Here is a 26,336-nt window from a genome sequence, read left to right as displayed (position 1 = left end):
GTACCAGGTCTTTTTGGAGAATCCTTGGCTATCACTGGTCGGACTTTGTGTCCAATGAGCCGTTGCTGAGAGAGATTCAGATGAGACTTGTTTCCTGTATAGTCCGTGAGCATCAGTTGCGGCTGGATGGACATGTGGCTCGTTTTCCTGATGCTGATCCTGCTCACCAGATTCTCTCAGCGAGGGAGTCTCGTGAGTGGAGGAGGCCAATGGGCCGACCACGTGCCTCATGGCTACAGCAGGTTGACCGGCATCTCAAGAAGATGGGGATCGTCCAGGCATCTGCCTGGGGGATGGCCAGACGGAGGCTTTTGGAGTACCGGTGGAAAGTGGACGCAGCGACACACTGCTCTGGCACATACTCTCATACCTGACCTGACCTGGTGAGTTGCATATGATTGACCAGGAGCTGGCATTGTGTTATACTGAGGAGACGGAACTTGCCTGTTGGACACGTTTGATGTCGATGAAGTGTTGGACACTCCATGGATGCTGGTCCTGCAGGCGTTGATGACTGGTGAAAGGGGTCTGTCTGAAATGACACTGGTTCAAGTGACATAGCTGGTTCAGCATGTTTCTGGGTATCTGGTGGAATACCTTCAGTGTCATCTTCAGATGGAATGGATGGTGGCGGAGATGTGGCATTCCTGGACAACAGCATCGCCACCTTCTCCGCAGATGTCGGTAATCCAGATGCCAAAATATTGTCGAGTCTGCCTTAACACTGAGCATCAGATATCACTTCCAAACAGGCCTGAACCATGGCAGCCTCTTCTTCCCACTTCAGCTGTTCAAGATATATCTGTTGCTGCATAGCTTTCGATTGTTGCTGCATCTGTTGCTCCTCGAGATACATCTGTTGCTGTTCGAAACCACTCTGCTGCTGCATCTGTCACTGCTTGAGATGAATCTGTTGCTGTTTGAGATGCGTCTGATCTGTTGCTATGAAGCCATCAATCGTTGCTGCATCTATCGCTGTTTGAGTTGCATTCGAGCTTCGTCCAATTTACTATTGGGGGGGGGGGATTAAATACTTTGTGACCCAAGACATTTCATATTTTAATTTTTTCATTGATTTGTATAAATCTGGAAAAACACGTTTTCATTTTGTGTGGATCAGTGACAAAATTAAATTTAATTAAAACTGGTAAACCAGTAATCCCGGGCTTCAACCCGTGCATCCGACGTCAAAGGACTTTAATTTGCACTGAGTCTGCAATGGGGTCTCGCTACGGGGTCCCTCATGTTATATCAATGAAGGATTGAAAAGCCCATAGCAATACATGATAGAGAAAGAAACTTCACATTGGACAAATCGAGGCTGGACAAAGTTTCAAGTCCCCAAAAAAGTCCAATAACTACACATTTGCATATTAATGTAAATGGCGAACTTGTAGGACATTTAACGATCTTCCAGAATGTGCGGTCACTATAGCTCTATCTTCTTTCGGTTTCATTTTACGACATGTCGAAAATGAGTGATTTTAAACTTTGGGGGGCTCTGGAGCCTCACTGGGGTCAAATACAGACATAGTATACACATATTGGGAGTCCCCTGTTTATGAACTATCTAAATCTGTCATTAAAATTTTTCAACTCTCATTTGCATATTTGGCATATTTAATGAGGCGAATCGGCATGATTTTAATCATATAAATTATGTAACGATTTCGACGAAATTTACAACTTAACATTCCAATGGAACCTTGCAAATGTGTGCAAAAGATTGAGGCTGTCGGGTTATCCTTTCTGGAGAAGATGTTTTGAGGTTTTGGATAAAATCCAATATGGCCGCCATACCACGTGACCTACGTCATCAAATGTTTCATAGTATAAACTTCAGGTGGAGAGTTATTACGTGTTTAAGTTTCATTGAATTTCATCCAACCATTGTTTTCATTTAACGACATTTCAAAAATGGGTGATTTTAAACTTTGGGGGGCTCTGGGGCCTCACTGGGGTAAAATACAGACATAATGTAAACATATTTGGAGTCCCCTCTTTAAGGCCTATCTAAATCTGGCATTCGATTTTTTTTCAACTCTCATTTGCATATTTTGCATAGTTAATGAGGCGAATCGGCATCATTTTAAATCATATGACTTATGTAACGATTTCGACCAAATTAACAACTTAACATTCCCATGGAACAATGCAAATGTGTGCAAAAGTTTGAGGCTGTCGTGTTATCCGTTCTGGAGAAGAAGATGTTTTTAGGTTTTGGAGAAAATCCAATATGGTCGCCATACCACGTGACCTACGTCATCAAATGTTTCATAGTATAAACTTCAGGTGGAGAGTTATTATGGTGTTAAGTGTCGTTGAATTTCATCCAACAGTTTTCCCTCCAGATCCGCCACAAAATCGGTCAGTAGAACATAAAAACGCCTTTAATAATAATAATACTAATGAATTCAATAGGGCTTCAGCCATTTGGCTTGAAACCCTAATAATTGGTTCACGAGTCAGTAAGTGACCACTATATTCGTTATTGGTGTGTGTCTGTCTGTATGTCTGTCTGTCTCTGTCCCGAGCATAGCTCCGTGGGTTTTGATCCGATCCTGATAAAATTTTGGTGGGAGGTTTATATCATGATCTCGTTGTGTTTTCATGAAAATGGGCGTGGTGCGCCCATAATGGGTGGAGCCACGCCCAAAAAACATGTGTTTTTAGGGGGTAGCCGATTTCAATTTACATCGTCTCCGAGGGTGTTTGTCGAATCTGGCAGGGTTTCGGTATTTGGTTAGCCCAATGGCACCTGCATAGCCCCACAGAGCTGGATTTTTCATTTTCGTCCCAACGTCAAGGTCACAAGGTCACGAACTTAGAAAATTGCGAATTTTGAGATAAAAATCATACGACTGCCCAAACTTTGAGAGCTGGGATGACAATATTTTTCAGACATAATCTTGAGGTCATTCCCCACCTAAAATCTTGAAACCATTTTTCTCTATCTCGAACACCTTGCCCGTGGCGCCCCCTTCAAGTTTGTTTTTACGCTGATTTCATCAAAGTATGGATAATCCGAGGAGTGCGAAATGCCATATAGCCTATATGACGTTATATTGTTCCTGGAATGTTCCAGAGGAAGTTTTGCACCAAAGGTCATAATCCTTGACCTTTGACCTTTAAAGTTCACAAAGGTCAAATTTTCAAAGTTGTGGGAATCGAACCGGGTTTTCGACCTTCTTCAACAAACTAACTCCATTAAGCTATAGCACGTATCCTGTTTCCTTATTTTAATCTCCACAACATTGTTTTGGAACCTTTAAAGATTATGCAAAGGTCAAATTTTGAAAGTTGTTGAACGAATCCGGGTTTTCGACATTTCGCAGCTAATAACCTGTCACTCGTACCACGTCATGTTGATCAGTTTTATAACTTGGTCAAACATTATCACATTGTCTCATCCTTGACTTCTGAAACAATCGACATCGTCAAATACCGCTCGTGAACCATCGTCGTCTTCAGACTTGTCCATTTTAAACTCAGACTGTAACACAACAAAATGTGTTGTGAATAAGTGAAGGGGTTTCAATACTTTCTGGAGGTACTGCATTGTCGGAGTGCCGTCATTTACCATATAAAGGCTCTCGTAAAGTTTGAACAAGGGACAAGTTTCATCACAACTGAACTGTAACACACAAACAAGGGATTAAGAGTAAAACTTTCATCTGCAATGACAGCATATCGTTTCTTTCTTTGGCAATAAGTCTGAAGCATGTAAAAATACCTGTGGACAAATTACGACAAACAGGTTCAACAACTTTGCACCAAGTGAGAGCAGCAACCAACATGACCAGGACAACATCAAGGCACCAGGGCGTGCCCTCCCTCGGGTGAACGCGAAGCTGGGTGTCCTAACTGATAGTATTAGATAGTATCCCATGCTTTGTTTTGATGAAGAGTCAGTGAGTTATTTCCGACAACCTAGCCATATAGCTAGTAACAACACTCAGCACGCCGTGACAAGTGGCTAACTCACCCGTTTGAACTGGTGGGGTGTCAAGTTTTAGCATCAGGGATGATCATTTGCTGCATAGAGCAAATATATATATATATATATATATATATATATATATATATATATATATATATATATATATATATATATATATATATATATATATATATATATATATATTTACACACATATAATGGAAATCATGGCTGGTGGATGCTGGCAGGTTTTTTTTAATGTTTTATTTATTTTGTATACCTTGTCGAGGCTCATATGAGAGCTAACACAACGCACAGCAAGGGGGGCATGAGACAAGTGGGGAGGGAGTGGGAAGGACAAAACAGTGGGGAACAGAGACATTAGGAGATCTGTGGAAGGGAGAGGGATGGGATGGGGAATAGAAGATGTACATTACAGGGACTTTCAGGAAGGAAAGCAGGGAATTTGAAGGAGGTGGGCTTGGGTGGATTATCGAGGGTAGAAAAGATCAAGGTTTTGGATGGGGGATGATAAGAGGTGGTGGTGAACAGCTGTTTTGAAGGCCTGGAGGGAAGAATGGGATTGAATAGAGTGAGGGAGTTTATTCCAAAGGCGGGAAAAAAGAGGAATGGAAGAGTGAAGGTGAGCAGTGATTCATGACTTTAGTTTGGTCGTTGGACGCTAAAGATCCCACGGTGTCCTTCTCGAAGAGTAGGCGAGCTATCACTGGCAGCCTGAAAAAAATGTACAAATTCCTTCCAGAACCAGGAAAGGGCACTGCATCAGGGGCACAGCTGCACACTCAGACAACGAGGCTACCCCACAACCTGGTGCAGCATACAAACCAAGAAGCTTTTAAAACCCTTACCCAAGATAGTGTGTATAATAAATGGTTCTTTTGCAGTTTGTAGCTAAAGCTGGCCGTCCACACGTCACATGCAAGCCACCTGGCTAAGTGACTGTGTCGTCCGGGTAACAAGCACACAATGAGATAGCAGCCAGCTGGTGTCAAGGGTTATCCAAGAAGAATAGACCACTTTATACCTGTAAACGAGGCAGGAATTTGTAATTTATTCACAGTGCCTGCGATAGCTCGCCGACTTTTAGTGAAAAACACCGTCGGTTCTTTAACGGCCCCTGCGAGCAGACGGGTCCTCCGGCTTAACGTCCCTCTGATGGACGACACTCAGGTTGATTGATGCATGTGGCCCTGCATGAGAAATAAAAGGGTGACCGTACCTGTACACACCTGCGTCTGGATACGAGCTCAAGCTAGACGAATCACACGCCCACCAGCCCCATCAGCCTCGGGTTGCTTGCACCGTCGAGATCGATGTTACTGATACAGGTGAAGCTGTCAAAACTCAAGAATTTCAATGGGTGTGTCCGTTTTGGCATCTGTCGTACCTTTGGCGAAGTAGAAATTGTGAGAAGGGACAGATTTGAGTAAGTGGGAAGAAGCAGGTGACGACTGACTGATTGAGAGGGTGAATTTCGAGCCTTTTGGAGACAAATTGTGGAAGTGTGTTTGGAATTTTCAGGAGACGAAGGAATTTTAACAAACGAACCGTTTACAATCAAAGCGTGCAAGTTGACGTCACAATCGGATCACGCGTGCTGCTCTCCTGAAGAGTCATGAGGTCTCTACGTGGATTTTTCCTGCAGGTCAGTCTTCCTTTTTAAACCCATAGCTTCTCATGGCTTCGACTTCAGAACAAACTTCCAATTCAGTTTCACGTTGACTCAGCTCACCGGGTAACTGTTCGGTTGATTAAGAAAAGTTTAAATGTGCGGTGAGATGTCCTGAAGCTTGACCACAGGTTTCCCATGTCGTCCTGTGTGTGTGCGACAGATGTTGTTTTCCCTTGTTATTGGATACTGGCAGCTTCAGGAAGAGGTAAGGATTTCCTCCACACAATAGGGCAACCTTTCAGGTGATTAGGGATGAGCACAATTGAGCGATCCATCCATCCAATGATTCCTCAAGTATTCGTTTTGTTTTCTTTACATCATCAAATGTTGAAGGTAAAACTTGTACATAGCTATAGGGAGATATCGGTGTACCTTAAGGTGAATTACCCGGACGATAGGAGATGATGGATACATCAACACAGGTCGTAGGTTTGAATGTGTGATCCGAGCATTGGGTGCTCGGATGGGAAGGACAAACACTCCAGCTTCGACTGCCATTTAGCGAGCAAGTCTTCGGTGAGAAATCCTGCTCGACTTTGTGTTTGGATACAAAGGGAGACGGACAACAAAGGATGTGCGGAAGAATGAGGGGTAGGGGGAGAACACCTGCGTTGGACAAGACGGATATAGAAGCAAAGTCTCAGGAAGGGGGAAAAAAAAAGAAAAGAAAAGAACTTTGGGAGGTTGGTGAGGGGTTAAAGATGAAATTGATGATTGTAGACTGTGAGGCACAATGTCCAAATTTGTGAAGCAGACCCAAAACCTGGGTACACCCCCTCAGGTGTCGCACCGTCAGCCCGAGAGACGAGGATTTTGGCGTCTGTTTAATTCCACGTGATCGCAGGCCATCAATGTCCTGCAGTAGTGACACCAGTTTCACATGAAGCTTCTCAGGGACATCCACATAGTTCTCCGACTACCGATGCCAGCGCATCGTAAAGTGGTATCGGTGTAACAATTTGCGCAGCATCTACTGTAACATCACAGGCTGTTGGAGGCCAAGGTCCTGGCAAACCTCTAGTCTTCACCAACTCCTTCCTATGGATCGTGGATGAGGTGGACGATGAGGTCTTCACAAGTCAGTCCCTGGTGATAATGGCACCCTTTCTCACAAACTACCATGCGATGTATTCCGAGTGAAGACGATGTCACTCTGGAACTCCTTTGATGGTGAATGAAAAGCAAGCTGTGGCTCGTGTCCCTGGAGCCTCCGCTTCAACTTGGAACTCCTGAAATGAGAAGGGCACTCGGCGGAGCACGTACCTCTGCCACGCCGATGGGCCGGATCTGGATTCGGACATGGACTACACTTTAATCGGCTTCTTCTCGTCGCCGAACTAACTCATCCATCAAGTTTCATCCGAATCCGTCCGTAACTTTGTGAGATTATCGTGGTGAAAACATCAGCTCCCTCCACCTTCGGTGGGTGAAAGTAATAATAGACAAAAGTTCATCTGACATAAACAAAAAGTACAAATATTTCTTCCCTGAGGATATTATTGTTGTCACGAGCACACTACCTGCAACTTGATGCATCCAATCCTTCATGTTCCTTGGTCGCCTTCCCAAACATACCAAGCGGTTTTGTCACACGGATCACTCGTCCTTCGATGGAGTTATTCCCATTATGTCTGCACAGAACAAATCAAACGTTTTGCGGAAGCTTTCTCTTTCTGCAGCGACAGTTTACCTGAAATAGTGCCTTGGGATATTGCACGTGAACACAGATAACAACTAGAAGAAGGAATAATAAAATGAATATTACTCCAACAGTATATGTCACTGGATAATTGGGCAACACCTCGCATGATTTACTCAATGATAAATCAAAACATCTTGTGTTAAGCCTTTAAAAACAAAGCCGAAGTTACTGATTCAGGGGAGATCGACCTCGAAAAGCCAAGGTCCCACAAATTCCAAGAGCAGTTTGTGTGTTTTTCTCGACATTGTCGAGGCTCGGATGAGAGCGAACACACAGAAACGTACGACAAGGGGAGCAGGAGACCAGAGGGGCGGGAGAGGGAAGGATAAAATAGTGGGGAACAGGGACAAGAGGAGATCTGAGGAAGGGAGAGGTATATTGTCAGGTCAGGTCAGATCAGATCTGGGACTTGCCGCAGGTATAACGTAAACCTGTACTAACCTGTTCCATGGTCGGGTTGTCGGTGAATAAACCGTCTCCACCACCAGGTTTTTTGGTGAGGAGGGTGTTTGGATATGGACACCCAGCAGGATGAAGAACAAAACCTGTCAAAGGGCGGAGGAGCTCCTTGTGAGCCAACGGCCATCCATATCTAGTGCCCAACTGTGTCCGCGGACGTCCTCCTGCAGTTGGGTTACTTTTTATCAGGAGGTTGGTGGCAGGATTTGCACTCCGGCCACCGTAAAACCCTTCATTCCGCAAAACATTCTCGAAGCTTAAAAAATTTGAAAACCCACTGCGTGGGAGTACCTCCTGTGCAGCTTCCCTTCGCAGGGCAAGTCACCAGATGATGGGATTGGGGCAAAACCTTCGGGACCCCCAATCTTTGATGATGGGTGGGAAACCACAGGGTAACATTCCCGGGTCAGATTGCGGGAGAGTGTGTCGGAGTGGTGCTGAGGTGTCGTCCACCAGACGGCGGTCTCCTTGGGTTAACCTGAGGAGGTCCCTTCGGGTGGGTGCCTGGAATGTCCTATCCCCAAGAGATGATGATCACCTGTCTCTGTTATCATCTGAGCTCAAGCGTTTGGACATCGGGATTGCAGCTCTCTCTGAGGTTCGGAGACCGGATTGCGGTGAGATCATGGTGGGTGGTTACACCTACTATTGGTCTGGTCGCTCTGATGGTTACCATACTCAAGGAGTTGTGTCCAATAAGCTGATCCAATGATAATTGAGGTAACACCGGTCAACGAGCGTATTATGAGATTAAGGATTCGCCACTCCTTAGGTGTCATTTCCCTGGTCTCTGTTTATGCTCCGACTGAGGCGAGTGACCTCACCGTGAAGGATGCATTCTACGCCACGCTCGAGTCTGTGGTTGATCAGTGCCCCAGACGAGATGCACTTCTAGTCTTGGGGATTTCAATGCATCGACTGGAACTGATAGGAATGGTTATGAAATGTGTTGGTCCCCATGGGTCAGGAACTATGAACCAGAATAGCACTAAGTTCCTTGACTTTGCAAGAAGTCATGGACTCAGGGTGGCTGGTTCAGGGTTTCAGGGCCCACAAGCTCATCGCTGGACTTGGTATTCCAACGCTGGCGGTGTGGCAAAGGAGATTGACCATGTCCTCATTGACGGTCGTTGGAGGATAATCCAGAACGGCAGGGTCTACCGGAGTGCTCAGTTCCTCAATACTGACCAAGCTGTTCACAAATTGTTGTAGCAACTCTTAAGTTGCACCTTAAATCCAGGAGAATGGTACCATCCCAGCCAAAGCTGGATGTTGACAAGCTCAAAGATAAGAGGGTGGCTGAGGAGCTTGCGAACAGGCTGAGTCGACATTTGGGGTGTCTGGGTGCTTTGGGAGATCATGAAGAGTTGTGGAGCGCCTTCAAGACCACCGTCCTTGATGTTGCCGGTGGATGTCTTGGAACTCAATGGAGGGTGAAGAAGAATTTTGTCTCTCAATGGACACTGGATACCATTGACCAGAGTTGCAGGACCAGGCTGAATGGCAGAGCTGAGCTGTTCAGAGAGTTGACGTGTAAAACTGTACGTGTGCTAAGGGTGGACAAGGAGGCCTATGTGCGAGGAATCTGTGAGGGGTCAGAGCATCACTTGTGGTCAAGTGATTCTCACCATGCTTACAAGGGAATGTGGGCATTGCATTCATCCAAGCCCATCCCTCAGTGTACAGAAGTTTGAGCAGAGAGTGGGAGGCTCTTGACAGACGAGTCTGAAGTGAAGGCCCGCTGTGCCGGTAACTTTGAGCGGTTGTACCAGGCTGATCCCCCAGCTGTCTTGTTGGGCATCAGAGGTGTTACAATCTCTGTTGCTGACCCTTCAATCAACTGTGATCCACCTTCGTTTGTGGAAACACGGGCTGCGGTGAACCAGTTGAAACGGGGCAAAGCTCCAGGGATCTGTGGCATCCATGCTGAACTTCTCAAGGCTGGTGGAAATGCTGCACTCGTGTCGTTGCATGCAGATTTGTGCTCTGCCTGGAACACAGGCATCATCCCAACTGACTGGAAGAGGGGCCTTGTTGTCCCTCTCTGGAAAGGGAAGGGTGATCGTCAAGACTGCAACAACTAATGAGGGGTGACACTGCTCTCAGTGCCGGGCAAGGTCTTTCCTCAGATAATTCTTGATAGGGTTCGCCACCATCTGCTTGAGCACCAGCGTCCAGAGCAGTCAGGCTTTACACCAAAGAGGTCAACGATTGACCGTATCCTTGCTCTTCGTGTCCTCACCGAACGCAGACGAGAGTTTCGGCAGGGGCTGCTTGCAGCCTATGTTGATCTCTGTAAAGCGTTCGATTCAGTGAATCGGGATGTCCTCTGGATGATTCTTGGTCTTCGTTGGGTGCCACCAAAACCGATTGATCTGATGCTTGAAGTCTTCTGTGATACTGAGAGTGCTGTGAGATGTGGTGATACAATCTCTGACTTATTTCCAGTTGTTACTGGAGTTCCTCAGGGTTGTGTACTGGCCCCCACACTTTTCAGCACTTGTATGGACTAGATTCTGGGGAAGATGTCAGAGAGATCAAGTTGTGGTGCATCGTTTGGGAATGTCAAGATCTCTGACTGTGATTTCACAGATGATGTAGTCATCTTTGCGGAGACTTTGCATATCCTATTGGGGGCTCTGGAGGTGCTGAATGAGGAGTCGTAGCGACTGGGATTACGGGTTTCCTGGGTCAAAACTAAGATCGAGGCTTTCAATGACATCTTGGATGCTGCTGTCCCATCTGTGCCTGTTTGTGGTGAGGACGTTGAGGTCGTGGAGAGATTTACTTACCTTGGCAGTGATATTCATGTCTCCGCTGGCTGTGAGCCAGAGGTCAACAGACGTCTGGGTTTGGCCTGGGGAGTCATGGATTCACTGGATCATGGGGTGTGATGCTGCCAATACCTGTGCGGGAGGACAAAAGTCCAAGTCTTCAGGTCCTTGGTGCTTCCAGTCTTGCTCTGTGGATGTCAGACTTTGACTCTGACCAGGGATCTGAGATGGAGACTTAATTCCTTTGGTACCAGGTCTCTTCGGAGAATCCTTGGCTATTGCTGGTCAGACTTTGTGTCCAACGAGCGGTTGTTGAGAGAGACTCAAATGAGATTTGTTTCCTGCATAGTCCGTGAGCATCAGTTGCGGCTGTATGGACATGTGGCTCATTTTCGTGACGCTGATCCTGCTCACCATATTCTCTCAGCGAGGGAGGCTCATGAGTGGAGGAGGCCAATAGGCCGACCACGTACCTCATTGTTGCAGCAGGTTGATCGGCATCTCAAGGAGATGGGGATGGGCCTCGCATCTGCCTGGGGGAAGGCCAGACGGAGGCCCCTGGAGTACCGGCGGAAAGTGGATGCAGCGACGCGCTGTTCTGGCACATGCTCTCATACCTGACCTGACCTGAGAGGGATGGGGAGAGGTACTCGGGGTGTACAAGATTGACCATACAGGCAGTTTCAGGTCCATAAACGACAGGGATTTGCAGGTCCTTACACTGTAGGAACTTTCAGGAAGGCAAGCAGGGAATTTGAAGGAGGTGGGTTTTAGTGGGGGGCAGAAAGTTCGATTAGTGGGGGCAGAAAAGAGCGTGCTTTTGGGTGAGGGAAGATAAGAGATGGTGCTGAACACCTATTTTGAAGACCTGGAGGGAAGAGTGGGATTGAAGAGTGTGTGGGAGTTTGTTCCAGAGGTGGGAAAAAAGAGGAATGAAAGAGTGAAGGTGAGCAGTGGTTCGTGATTTTGACAGTTTTACCAGATTGGGCTTGCTGGCAGACCTTGAGTGCCCTGTGGAAATATGTGGTTGGGAGGGGGGGGTTCACAGGCAGAGCAGGGCTCTTGTGGAATAATGCCAGCTTGCAATGATTTCTGAAGCACAAGTGATAATATCTTCAGTCGCATCACCATTGTGTTCATTTACCTACGATGAAATGGTGGCTCGTCAATTAAAACGGCACTCAAAGAGTCAGCTCGAATGTGTGCCTTGACATTATCATTTGTCCAAAAGTATCATTGTGTTCCCAAGAACCGATGGAAGAGGATGTTTTGAAAAAGAGATGGGTGCAATTGAAGAACATCTTCGGATTTTTATTCAAATTTTACAAAAGGTCTTCTTCAAAGTCGGATTTTGTGTAATTGACAACACGTTCATTTTCTGAGCTTGATTAGGTGCTTTGCTAAAAGTGTTCAGACCAGTCATCTTAGCCTTAACCTGAAGCTTCCTCCAAGCATCGAAAAAGTGTCCGTGGAGGTTGTAAGCTTCCACCAGCTCTCACAAACTTCTCGGGGACACAGGTATCAAAAAGTATACCACAGATATCCTTGAAAATGGTCCATTGTTCTATAAGTAAGAGATATTTAAGAATACCAACCCAGTCGACACTTTGCTCCATGAAACACTTTAAGTACAGAACACTTTCTGGTCTTCAGAATTAATTCTCGGAACGAGAATGGACAAATTTGGCACAATCGACCGATGATCGCTGGAAGAAAAAGGTTCCAATAGTGATAGGTCCTGGAAGAGATGAGAATTCCCAGTAGTAACAATGTCAACTAGAAGGGCACTCGGTAGAGCGTATACCTCCACCACGTAATGTTTGATCCATGAGAACTTATGAGGCCAATTACATTTTGGAAATATCATGCTCTACCGAGGTCCACCAAGTTTCATCCGAATCCGTCAACAACTTGTTGAGATGTCGTGCTATATATTATTTTTGGCCCGATTTCTCAATGGTGAAGAATCACTTTAAAAATTCTAGCAGTCGGATTGGAATCTGGACCTTCACAAAAATCTAATCATTTCGTTCTCCTCACACACGCAAGCTGCCCAACAATTTCATCCTGATCCGTCAAGAACTTTTTGAGATATCCTGGAGAAAGACAGACGAACAGACAAACAAGAAGAAGACGTCGTGCAGAGCACGACACTTGCAAAATCCATAAAACAAATTTGACCTCAAAAATAATTGGCTAGTTGTATTGAGGGACATGAAATATAAATCCTCTTCAAATTTCAAGTGAATCGGATGAAAATTGACAATTTCAGAAATTTGGCCGACGTTGACCATTTGGCCTTTATTTAAGACAGGTCCATATTTGAGAAAAATTGAATGTTGTAGGCATTTCGTGTTAAAAGTGGGCAAACACGTTTTTTATGATAATTTGAGGGTGCTGAATTCAAAAAAAATTGTTTGCCAGGCTGAATTTTGAGATTTTGACCCTCAAATTTGAAAAAAAACAACAAAATGGCCGCCATTTTTCATCTTTTTTGCCTTATAACTCGGCTTCTAAGCATTATTGAAGTGTTAAAATGGTGGCAGTACCGATGTTTGTGATACCAAGGATTCCAAATATGTTGTCACCTAAGTTGCGTCGAGTTTGGTTTATCTGCCATCTTGAATTCCAAGATGGCCACCATTATTTTCCTAATATTATTATCCCTGAAGGTGGTCCTCTCTGCCAAGCAGCCAATTGAGTGGCATGGAAAGTGGTTTTGCCATCAAGAGTACCTTCATTAATATCAATATTGTCAGCAGAGAAAAAGACAAAATGGTCTTTGACTAAATTTGGCGGTATCACAACACTTCCATCCATTCCTTGTGGTGTACTCTCAGCTAAGGCTGTATCTAATCGAAGTACATCTCTGTAGCTTATAACATGCCCAGCATTGTGGAATAATTTCACTAGTTCTTTTGAACGAGTTGATTGGTGCAGAGTGCTGCCCAATCCAATATGTTTTGGAGTTGAGTGCCTGTCACCACTAACTGTATATATCAAATCCTGTGCGAGACTAAGTATACGACAGCATCTTCGGGACTCATCTTTACCATCACTGCCGTCCTCATCAGCATCTTGCTCCAAGAGACACTGGCCATCTATCATTAGGTTAAGAAACATGTACAAACTATCTGGTAGACATTTAATAGCTTCTTCTTCACTGACAACTCCTTCGTAAGCTGGGTGTGAAAGGATGTCACTTCTAAGCTTGAGGGCAACGTGGATCATGGACAGGAACTCGTCTTCTTCTTATGGTTGGTAGGTGGGAATGGTGAGTGTAGCTGCTGCTTCTTCATCTGTTTGTGTCATCTTTGGAACAGGTATGTGGCCAATCTTCAGCGGAACCAGAACAGAACGTCGCTCACTCGGTGCATTGTCATGGAGTAAAATTATCTCGTAGAATTCTGAAATTTGAGGAGACAACTTATCCATGAATGTGCCCATTCGACAGGCAAATGAGGGTGGAATATCCAAATTGGATTCTTTGACAATGGTACAATACCGGTTCCGCACTTCCCTTAGCTCTAATATATGGCCATGGTCAGCGGAGTACTGCAGCTCATTGCATAGCCAAATCATCGCAATATCTGTATGCTGAGAGTTCTATTTGGTTTGGGATATCCTTCTGATAAACTGAACATAGCAGGAGAGATTATACTTTCCTTGTGCTGCAATAAGGTCACTGAAAGCTGCAACACGAACACTCATTTCTTGGTCAAACTTTGCAGCTTCCAATATTTATTGTCTCATGTTAAAGGTTGTTATGAAAATTAACTTCTGCTTGGCCTTTTTTCTGTTGGCATATCAAGCATAATTCACAATTGGTGGGCTGCACGCTACTATGTCGATTTGGGCAGGAAGGCTGGGATTCTGCTGGTCTTGATGTTGACAGAGAGTCAGAAGAAGAATAGGGACCACTCTCTTTCAAGGATGCATTCTTAAGTCTACTCACTCTTTCTTTGCTTGTGTATCTAGCAGAGCACGTTTTGTGCCAATGGATCTCCTTTTTGGAGTCTTTATTCAGGACCTTCAAGACTCTATCAACCGTATCTTTGTAGTTGACATCTCGTAACTTTTGTCAGTCGTGCGTAATCTTCGACAATGTACCCAGGCCTTTTTGTGACGCATCGTACAGGATGTCTCGTCTCTCTTCTTGACATATTATGCATAGAATGATGGAAACTGGGACGGATCTCTTCAAGTTAACTAACACATCCATGATCTCGCAGAGGTGTCACATATCCGTAGTGATGGAAAGAAAAATAGTTTGTGGTTAAATAATGATTAACATTAAGTTAGACTGTTCTAATTATAATTCTCTTGAAATACTCTTGGAATTTCATATTTCATCTTGTACGTTATTTACAAAGTAACAGTATCATAATTAAAATAAACTTACTTAATTTATCAAGCATCACAATAATTCAGATGGAAAAACAGATTCAAGCCATTGATTTCAGCATGACCACTGACTTTATTTATATTATAAAAAAATCAAAAATTATCAAACACGTAATTAGTAATGTCAATTTTTATAAACTATTTTAATCTTAAGCATACCGGGCGTAGTGGCGTGCGCCTGTAATCCGGCTACTCGGAGGCTTGGGTTGGAGGATCGCTTGAGGACGGGGGCTCTGCACTGGGCAGGGTGTAGAGCAGCCCGGAATCATGGCGAAACCCAAATCCTGATCCCTGTGTCGTAAGAGGCGACCAGGGTTGCGTCAGGAAGGGCATCCGGCGTAAAACCTGTGCCAAATCAGTATGCGGATCATAACGGATGATCCGCTGTGGCAACCCCTAACGGGAGCAGCCGAAAGATGAACAACAACAACATTTTAATCTTAAGCATATTAAAAATATGCTTATTAAAAAATAGTAACTTAAGCATAAGTTAAGTCATATTTTACATGTGTGTGTGTGTAGTCTGTAAGGGTGGTGGGGCTGGTGATGTGGATGGTGTGTGGTATGTGGATGTGTTTGGTTGTGTATTCATATATGTCAATTATGTATTTACGTTATAGATGTTTGATAATCTGTCTCTATGGCCAGGACCGGACTACGGTGTTGTACGCCCCTGGGCTACAGATACTATGAGGCCCCCAGTGATAATTCACAAAAGTACGCAAATCGAATTTCGGATTCTTGAAATCAGTTTATTCAACTTCTACAACATAACGTCAACATTAGGCCCGCATAGATGGGTGCGAGTGTAACACAACAACAAGAGAAGAGATATTGTGATATTTTCAAAACTAAAATAAGTTTTTGAAATATTAAATTTATTTTGACTAGGCTAAACAAAATTATAAATTCAAACATTTGCTTTGCGTAATTTCTTGGTCACAAATTTCTCCAAAACATCAGTGAATTGTAAATTTTTGAGAACATCATTTTCAATTGCCATGACAGCTCGTCTGTTAAGTCGTTCTTGCATCATTGTTGACCTGAGTACATTATTTATACGTTTCAGCCTGGAGAAACTTCTCTCTCTAGTCGCATTAGTTATCATTAAACACAAGTAAATCCGTAGTGCTATTTCAACGTTTGGGAATGAAGAAGTTTATCCATTTTTTTTTTTTAGCACAAGGGTGTAGATATCAGAAGCCTGCGGTGTTTCATGCTTGTCCCTGAATTCATCAAATTGCCCAACAAAGTTTTTAAAGTGAACAATTTCTGGCACAAATTCAGGCTCGATGTCATCTGAGTAAATCTTCTGAAACTTGGCTGTTGTTGTTGAAATGTCTTCATCGTTCATTGTTGGAAATTCGACCAGGAAACCAAACAATGAATGAACATTTTTATATGCTTCAATGCGATGAGAAAGAGCTGAGCATAACTTATCCATGATGGGTAGATATGTTTCCACCTTAAACTTCTGGCTTTCTCGCAAAGCCAGCATTACCATCATTGATTTGTTTTCTTCTCCTATGCTCTCGTTTTTGTTCGTCGTGGTATTCCGTATTTTCTACTTTGTTGTTTGCTTTATTTTCAAACACTTCAAACTGATTCCACGGTGACATCAAAAACTCCAGTAGTGATGCAAGAAGTTTAATAGCTGATTGAAGCTCCAGTGTTTCATGCTGAAGTGATTTGCTGACTTGATTGAACCTCTCTAGTATGACAGCCCAGAAGTCTGCCAAGAGAACTGTTTCCAGTTTTGATAGCTGCTGGAGTATAGCTTTTGCCTCATAATGTGCGTCAACCTTCTGATTTACATTTTCTGAGATTAATTCCAAAGCTTCTTGAAAATAGATGTCCCCTTTAGACAAGGCTTTTGTGGCATCGGCCCTAGCAGACCATCTAGTATCTGATGCTCTTTTAAGTACCAATGTAGATTCACTTCCACTTTCAGCTTTAAGGCACTGAAGCATTACTGACCAACGTTGAGTTGAAGCAGAAAAGAAATTGTAAAGTTTTTGTTTAAGACCAAAAAATGAAACTGCTCCAGTGCAGCTTTCCGCAGCACATACACCTACCAAATTAAGTGAGTGTGCAGCACATGGAATGTAATGGACAAGATGATTGATGCCGAGAATATGTGCCTGAAGCCCTTTGTAGCATCCTGACATGTTTGATGCATTGTCATAACACTGTCCTTTTAAATTAGCAACATCAATTCCAATTTGTTCAAAGAATTCCAAGACAATGTTGGCAAGAGCTTCTCCAGTGTGACTTGCAATGGGAATGAAAGTAAAAAAAAAACATTCAACCACCTTATGATGTGATTTTCTAACGTAGCGAATAATCACAGTCAGCTGATCATTGTGTGATATGTCTGGCATTGAATCAACACTTAGAAAAAAAGTATTTAGCTTCCTTGATTTCTTTTACAATAGTTTTCAATACTTAGTTTCCCATAATCTCCATGACTTCCTCACATATTGTTGAAGATAGATATGAAGCTTTTCCTCATCCATATTTTGCTGTATGACAACTAAGAAAAGGATCATACTCAACAATTAATTCAAGAATCCCAAGGTAGTTGCCATTCTGTTGGGAATTATATACTTCTGTATCACCACGAAAGGCTAATCCACGAGATGAGATGAACTTTACAGCTGAAACTACTATTTGCATTACTTTTCCCCAGTATTCTTTTTCCTTTGTGAATTGGATTTCTAACATTGAATCGATTCGTCTGGAAATCAGTCATCATACAGGTCTTATGTCTAGAACTGTTCTCATGTTCTGAAATCCATGTCGAGGCATGTTTCCAGTCTGAAAATCCACCAATGGAGAACTGGGTTTTTGATCCATGTATACCGTCAAAGAGAACGCAAGCAAAACTATATACATTTCCTGTTGAGGGAGAATACATTAGCCACTCCCTTTTAATATTCTCACCAGTTATATGTTTTCGGAATATCAATGAATGAGAAAATTTTCTTTTTTGATCAGGGTATTGTCTTCCTGATGAAGAAAAGTCGTCATCATGGTGCTGGCATTCCACGTGACCTTGTTTACACCGAAAGTCACGTACCTCTTCTGTTATATTTGAGGTACTCCACAAACCAACGTCATCTTGAAACTCGGATCCCAGGTCCTCTTTCTTCAGGTGGACAAGCTCAGGCTGCTCATCATCATCAACTCTTGTGACATTGGTATCGCAAAAGACAACTTCAACTTCTCGTGCCTCAGCCTCTTTCATGTTGCCATCAAAATCACTGAGTTGAGATGCATCTTTTGTCTGCTCTGTTTGCTGTTCTACTGCTGGTGCTGCATTGCATTTGAACCCAAAATCAAATAACTTTGGACATTTACTGAGCAGTTCTTCATGCTTCAGCATCTTCTCTTGTTGTTTTTTTTTTCTTTTGCTTGCTCCACTCTCAAACCTCTTCTTCTCCGACATGATTAATCTAAATGGGTGAAAATGGAAGGACTGAACAATCGGGGTCCGCGAGTGTGCATGCGCACTCACGGACCCTGATTGTTCAGTTGGTCCGAAAAAATTGCTATCATTATTCATTAAAAATGGTAAAATGAAAATCCTATAATAAAAAGGAAGGTAGGCCGTTGCAGATATATATAGGCTTGACAAGTTGACACAATGACACACTACTATAAGACTTTGACTGGGTATGAAGATAACAAAGTGCAGAATTCCACAAAATGTATAGGATAACGTAAATTCAAATTATATCACAGAACAATGCTAATCTACCCTCTATCAGCACTTTTGTCTTTTTGTGCAAGCACAACCGCAAAGAAATGACGAAAGAAGAAGAAGGAAAGTTTCGTTGGAATGAGCGATTTCTTGTACAGGCCCTAAGCGAGTACGAGATCGTCTCATTGTGATCAGGATTGCCAGTACCAACGAGTTGGAATAATGGGCAAGAAAAAAATTCCTGTATATTATACAGTATATTAATTGAGCCCTTTTTAAAGAGAGAATTCAGCATACTTATACTTTCATTCTGCATTTACAAATGAAGTAATTTACACAGTAAATTTAATTTCACTTAATCTCTGGAGGCCCTCAGCTGGCGGAGGCCCCTGTGCTGCAGCCCATAAAGCCCATGCCTTAATCCGGCACCGTCTATGGCCTGATTACATTCAATGCGAAGAAGCCGAGAAATGACGGCCATCTTGGAATTCAAAATGGCGAGCAAGCCAAACTGGTTATAACTTAGATTTACACAACATGTTGGAATCCTTGGTATCACGAACCTGTGTATTACCATGGACTTTTCAACTTCCTCCATTGCTTATTCCTATAGGCTGGGCTCATTTATTACTGTATTGGGATAAATTATGGCGGCCATCTTGGAATTCAAGATGGCGCGCAAACAAAACTAGTCATAACTTCGGTAACAGTATATCTGGAATCCTCAGCATCACAAACATGGGTATTGTCACAATTGTTAAGCTCCTGTGATACATATAAGCTGAGTTATAGTGCAAAATATGGTAAAAAAAAAATGGTGGCCATTTTGTGTTTTTTGGAATTTGAGGGTCAAAACCCCAAAATTCAGCCTGGCAAACAATTTTTTGGAATTCAGCACCCTCAAATTACTATAAAAAAAACTTGTTTGCCGACTTTTAGCACGAAATGCCTTCAACACTTTTTTTGAAGCACAAATATTAAAATCTGGACCTGTCTGTTATGGTGACCTCAAAAGCAATTGGCTGGTTTTTGCTCTTTTCTCCAAAAAAAAAAAAAAAAATCTTCGATTTTGCAAGTAACAGACAGAGAGGAGTGAAAACATAACCTCTTTCACCTTAGGTGGTGGATGTAATGAGGTTGTTACGATGAGTTAGTTTGTCCATAATTGCCCGAGTCGGTTATCATCCAGGCAATATAAAAAGAGTTGAGAAGTTAACGAAGAGTAAGTTCCACTTATCCAATCAACATATCTCAAATGGCATTCTTGGAGTCCACCGAGTTTATAGATTTACAAATTTGTTTTTATCAAGCCTGTAAGCGACAACAACAAAAGACACGAGTTGTGGAAGTCGGATGAATGGTACACCTTATTATCTCACACTGATCCTCAGCAGAACAAAACGAAGCAAGTTCTTTTTCACAAACAAAAAAACGCCACCATCATTCTCCTCTCCACGTGTGCCTTTCCTTTGATGCGTGTCATGTGAGAGGACTGAATTGTGGAAGATGAGGTGCAATGGTCATCCTCTCTGCAGACCTGACTTGCGTTTGTTGCTTCAGAGAGGGACTACCCCATCTCCTCTGGCTGTATATCGTCCGTTCGGGCCACTCTCCCTTTTCTACTCGAACTTGCTCAGCAGCTTCAGGTGTCTTTGTCTTTGCAGTTGTGGAGTCAGAGGTGATGAAAATAGTCTTTGTGCTTAGTGAAGTGTCTTACACATTATAACTCTTCCTGGTGTTGGTGAAATCTATCCGAGTCAGACGTGAACGTGACTTTGATCGGTCTGGAACTAACCTCACGTTGTCCGCCCAACACGGAAAGCTTCAGCAGGTGCCACGTACAGGTAGGTCCAGTTTTTAAACCAGTTTTTGTCATCACTTCGAACAGGTTTTCACCTTCCTTCTACTCCATGCCTCTAAACAACAAGTTGTTTCAATGCCTGTCAATCTCCACAGATTCGTTCTTGATGAGCCTGAGCTGGAGGAAGGGGTGGGAAGAGCTTGCGAATAGCTTCATTCGCAAGCCTTGTTATGGCTTTCTTAGCCTTGTTATGGCTAAGTTCACACAGTAGAATGGGAACAAGCTTCGGTGCTTATTAAGCATTCCATATTCCTGATCAGAAATTCCCATGCCCGGGATAGAAGTCCATTTGCTACATCGATCACGCTCTACCATCTGCTTGGTAATGTCTCCACATTGGACACACTTTCCACTTTCATCGAGGTCACTTCATGAGATTATGTCTACCTGATCCTGGAGCTGAGTTGAGCACCTTTGTTGCTTCTTCGACTACAACTGTTTACCCCCTCCATCCTGTTGATTGTGTGTTGAACTAACCATTTCATTTCTATTACTGTAATAACTTTGGTCTTGGGACTTGCACCAGCACGAGTACATTTCACCATGTTGCCGAAAGCATGAGTGCTTTGACTTTGACTATTTTGAGTCGAGATTGATTAATGCATGAAATGGTCTGACTGGAAAGGTAGTGGCAGCGAATAGTTCAGTCAATTTGTGCGAGATTGGGACTTTTTCATAAAGTATGAAACTTGGCACACTTGCAGATATCTCACTTCTGAAGATGATTAGATGTAGAACCATCGCGAAAGAGGCCCACGTCAACAGCGGTGGCCATTTTGATGGCACCATTAGCGAAAAACATTTTCTTCAATATCTTCACAAAAAGACATCATGCAAAAACAAAACTAGGACTGCGCATCCTGAAGCTCACCTCGGTCAGGAGCAACACTCACTTTAACCCCCACAGACCCGATTTTTTTTTTTAATGCCATGAACAAACATTGGTGCATCATGGGTGATGAAGGTTGAGGTCAAGTTTCATTGAAATCGTGTTCCATGCCTATACAAGCTGTAATACCATCATCACTTGCCTCCAGGGGGTAAAAAATAAATCGTTGGATACTGTACATGGAAAGCCCATGATGAAGCCATCGGAGCCTTTCTTGGAGTTTCAGAAGCACCACTACACGTATGAGTAGTGGAGGGAGCAGTCCTGGAACGCTTCCTCAATTACACACTATTTTGGGATTGACGCCATTTTTGTTACCATATCATGTTTAGTTGAGAAGATATCCTACTATATCAAATAGGGTCAAATCAAAGAAAAAACAGAAAAGTGCTGGGCCGATCCCCACCAAATTTTGTGGATGTGTTGGTAATACCTGGGGTCAGGTCATGGGCATACTCCCCGACTCCCTGCAAGGGGGGGGGGGGGGGTGGGCGGAAGAGGGGAGGAATAAGACATGATGTTTACCCATTCACATTCCACAGTGGAAGTGGTTCACTGACCCCTGCTGCAGACAGTGGGGGATTATTAGCCACTGCACAAAATATATTTACCCCACCTCAACGACGATCCCTCCACCATCCCCACCATGCTGCTCCCAAAGGGATGGGATGTTTCTAGTTAAAGACTAGAACGGCACTCGGTAGAGCGCATACCTTCTCCAGGCTGAACAGTTTACGTTTTGTATTCCACTGATAGACCAGATCTGGATCCAGACCTTAACCAAAATCGAATTGGCTTGTTTTTCTCACCAAACCAACTCATCAACCAAGTTTTGTCATAAATCGTCCACAAGTTTTTGAAATATTGTTGTACACATAGTTTTGGGTCCCATCTCTCAACGGTGAAGAAACACTGAAAAAAATTAAAATAAATTATTGTATTCAGATCCAGATTCGCACCTTAACCAAAATCGAATCAATTCTTCCTTGTCGCACACCCAACAGTAGGGTAAGAATACTGATTCTGGCTCACTTTTCCCCATGTAAATGAATGGGGGATTTTCAGCGATTTATATTTTTTTTCCCTAAAAATAAATCCCCTTTTTATCCCAAGGTATATTTATTTGTCTCCCCTTTTAACCTGGAGGTTGAACCTCATTGAATTGAACACCTGGGGGTTGAACAGCTCACTCATTGAACCTATAAAGATTTGTTCATTCTCAAATTCCTTCAATAGTTTAATTTTCTTTGCACAATAATCCCCATCTAAAATATTGACAAACAAAACATTTGAATCTTTATATTTTTTAAGATACCCCTTTTGTGCCATTACGAAATGATAAACTTCTCTTAATGCTCTTGTTTGACCACCTCCTGAGCCACATATCATTTTGAGATTATAGTAAATTGTTTTTTCATTGTTCAATTGATAACCATCAAAGTTTTCAGTCCATTCAAGGATATTCATTTTTTTCTTTACATCCTCTAACTTACTAGTTTTTAAATTAATTCGCTTATTTGTTTTATTTACCTTTGTTTTAGTTATTTTTTCAATAAGACTTATTTGATATTTTTCACATTCATTATGTTTTCCATTTATATACCAAGACTGAGATTTTCTCCACTCTTTAGTTTGATTAATACTTGGTTTAACCATTTATATATTGTGAAAAAACGCGGCGGTAGCCCTTAAAAACCCTAACCAATCTTCCCATCGTTAAAACATAATCTATTTTATACACTCTATCATACAATATCCATATGGAACACAATCTATTCCATTATCTAAAATAAATCTCTTATCATCAAAGGCTCCTAATGCCTTTTTATTTACTTCTTCACTATATATGTTATGTTTATAACTTCTTATTGTATTCATTTTCCTATATTCTTCTTTCTTATTCATCAAACAATTATAATAATTTCTAAAAGTTATTGATTTCTTTATTACATATTTCTTTATTCCCTTTAACCTCTTATCAATCTGTTCACCATACTTATAAGCATATGCCTTTGCTCTCAATCCAATAAACTCACTCATTACTTTTCCACCCAACTCATCCTTAAACTTACCAATAACCTTTTCATTCTTTTTGGAAAATAACTCACTCTTCTTGCTGAAATTACTTGTATCATATACTCCAATATTTTTCTTCATATCTTCATAAACATCATCAGTTTTTATATCTAGGATAAAACTATCAGTATCCATATACAACAATGAAACATTTTCACCATACTCTTTCTTTAAGTCATTATACAAATAATCATACATCAATATCTTTGATAAATCAAGAACTGCTGTTCCAATATAAATTGGTTTATCCATTACAATACTTTCCTTTTTCATATGAATTGCAGAAAAGTTCTCTGAAAAAACCTCTTCTCTCTCAAAACTTGGTTTATTTATCAATCTCGAAGCTTCTTTCCAAGATGTTGCGAATCTAATGTTTTGCCTGTTTCTAACATTTTCCATAGTCTTTCCAAATACAGCATTATTCATTAATTTATAAAAGTCCCCTTCAAATTTTACTTTTGTATTTGCTCTCATATCTGTATTGAATTGAATATACTTTTTCACCCAAGGACTTTGTTTAAATTTTAAAACTCTATGAATTTTAGCTACTCTCAATCCTTCTCTCAAAAACTGTTTTAAGCTTCTCTGATGCAAAACATATCCCTCTTTATCATAGAATGTTGTTAATAACTTTTCTGTTGATTTACCTTTAATATTAAAACTTTTATGATAATCACTTAACCATTCTTTCTTTGGAGTTTCTTTCTCACATGCAAAAGGAAGATCTTTATGCTTATTATGAAGATCACTCGGGTACCTCAAATCAACTTCAAAATAATAACCTTCTTCTTCGTCATTCAATTCCTCTTGAGAAGAAATAACAATATTCATCAAAGCCTTTTCATAATTCTTTTCTTCCACCCACTCTAATTTACCATAAGGTAGAGATTGAGACATTGCCCATCCATACAAATTATTAGCATCAAAATACATCAAATAATTACTATCTTTTTCACTATCATAATTTGGGAGATATTTATTATTTGCTTTAGCATATCTTTTTGAACATACTTGTGATATTCCACCTCTCTTGGACTTCTCAATCATCAAAAGCATATCCACATCACTGATTAAATCTATATCTTGTTTTGTCATTTTCAACATTGCACTCCAAGCTAAACCAGGAGCTGTGAAATAGTGGGCAGGATCTAATCCATAACAATTTTTATTATGACAGAGTGATCTAAAAGCTTCAAACACATCAGCTAACAATAAAACATCTGTTTTTAGATATAAATCGTGATATTCTCCAAGGTTCTTTATCTTAAATATTTTCCATATTTCTTGTGCGTGTTTATATTCCTTATCACTTATCTCTTCTTCATAAAGGTTATTATAGAAACTTTCTTTTGAAGGAAGTTGTGTTTCTTTAAATCTCATAAATGAATCCATATAATCATAAGGATAAATTCCCTTACTTGTAAGAATTTTCTCTTTACTTTGAATTTCATTCCTTGTTTGAATTTCCTCTCTCGTAAGAATTCCTTCTTTAATCAGAATTTCATCTTTAATCTGAATTTCCTCTTTAGTGAGAATTTCCTCTTTTGGAAAGAATGAATTAAGATTTGGAAAAGAGTCCGTGGAGCTTAGATTTGATGCGAGGTAGGCTAGTGGTGTTCCCATAAACTTGTAAGAATCTAAAAACCTAATACGAGTTAAAGGTTTTGTGAATATCATTTTTGAAAATGAAATATACTTTTGACTTGTGTTTGTTATAGCAGAAATATTCCCTGGTGTTTTTGAAAGTTCATTTATAAATAGATGTGTATCATAGTTGGCGCTGTTGTGAAGAAAGACTGGAATAAAAGAAGGTAATTTATAATTAAGATTACAACAGGAATGAGCGGGACCTCTATATTTACCAGTAAGATGACAATGGTCTCTAACTTTAGACTCCTTAATTTTCCCCTCACAAATATGACAGATATTGTTCATTCTAAATTCTAATTTTTCTTCTTTGGTTAATTTCATCGGTTCATTTGTTTCTTTCATTAATTTAGTGAGTCTTATACAATCCTTTTCTAATCGTTTTACAAACTCTTGTGAAGCATTTTTTCCACGATAATGTTCAAGTTTGTTATACTTTTCTCCAACAGATGATTTGATATAATAACAGAAACCACAAGGAATATGTTTTTGATATTTATTTGTATATGGTTCTTTTGGATTAGGAGAAGCAGTATTTATCTTTTTAAGGATACATTCAAAATCAGCGTATATCACAAATGGGTGCATGATAGATTTATTATAATCTTCAAAATAAATCTTTTCACCAGGTTTAGGCATTGTAATTACAGCTGATTTATGATTACTACAATATTTTGAATGTTGTTCTAATCGTTCTTTTGTATGAAATGAATTAAGACATCGCTTACAAGGATATATTTTGTTTGCTGTTCTGAATACCTGAGAAGAGATTAATCTTGATAAATTATTGATGTATGTGTAATGTGAATTCTTTCCAACACTAAAATATAAAAGGTCAATGTGTGTTTCTTCATTTTTATAGTTGTTTGAAATTTTTAATATTTGAACTTTGTTTGTATCCGTTAATCCATATACATTAATAGAAAGATTATTCTTTTTCTCAAATTTAGGAATATCTGTTAGTGGCATTGGGAATTTAAAATCTTTAATGTCCAAGGTATTCTCATATTTCATATATTGTTTTACTCTTTCTGAATTACATTTTGGTGGATGTAAGTGAGCAAGAACAGACCAGAGAAAACATTTATTATCATTGTTCTTAATATTAACAACTGCCTTCTTTAGTTTTATTTCTTTTGGTAATTCAATATAAGAAGAAGCTTTAAGAGGGTTTGATTTTAGAATGTGT

At 41.3% G+C, this 26,336-nt stretch overlaps 1 protein-coding gene and 1 pseudogene across 1 annotated transcript in view; one reads left to right on the top strand and one right to left on the bottom strand.

The window, feature by feature from the left end:
• The first annotated feature begins 5,328 nt into the window (after nucleotides 1-5,328).
• Nucleotides 5,329-26,336, top strand: part of LOC147029338 (B-cadherin-like) — an 84,641-nt gene continuing 63,633 nt past the window's right edge. Inside the window, exons 1-2 of the mRNA XM_085872322.1 lie at nucleotides 5,329-5,605; nucleotides 5,793-5,837. Of these exons, the coding sequence (XP_085728448.1) occupies nucleotides 5,576-5,605; nucleotides 5,793-5,837 (75 nt within the window). The 5' untranslated portion in view covers nucleotides 5,329-5,575. The remainder of the gene's footprint in view (nucleotides 5,606-5,792; nucleotides 5,838-26,336) is intronic.
• Nucleotides 12,900-14,789, bottom strand: LOC147029339 (uncharacterized; annotated as a pseudogene).

This window comes from Eptatretus burgeri, chromosome 3 (assembly GCF_056783735.1).
Source record: "Eptatretus burgeri isolate ZD-2024b chromosome 3, Ebu_testis_v1, whole genome shotgun sequence".
NCBI classification, from domain to species: Eukaryota; Metazoa; Chordata; class Myxini; order Myxiniformes; family Myxinidae; genus Eptatretus; species Eptatretus burgeri.
The sequence above is the reverse complement of the archived record's forward strand: the minus strand, read 5'-3'. Positions and strand labels throughout refer to the sequence as shown.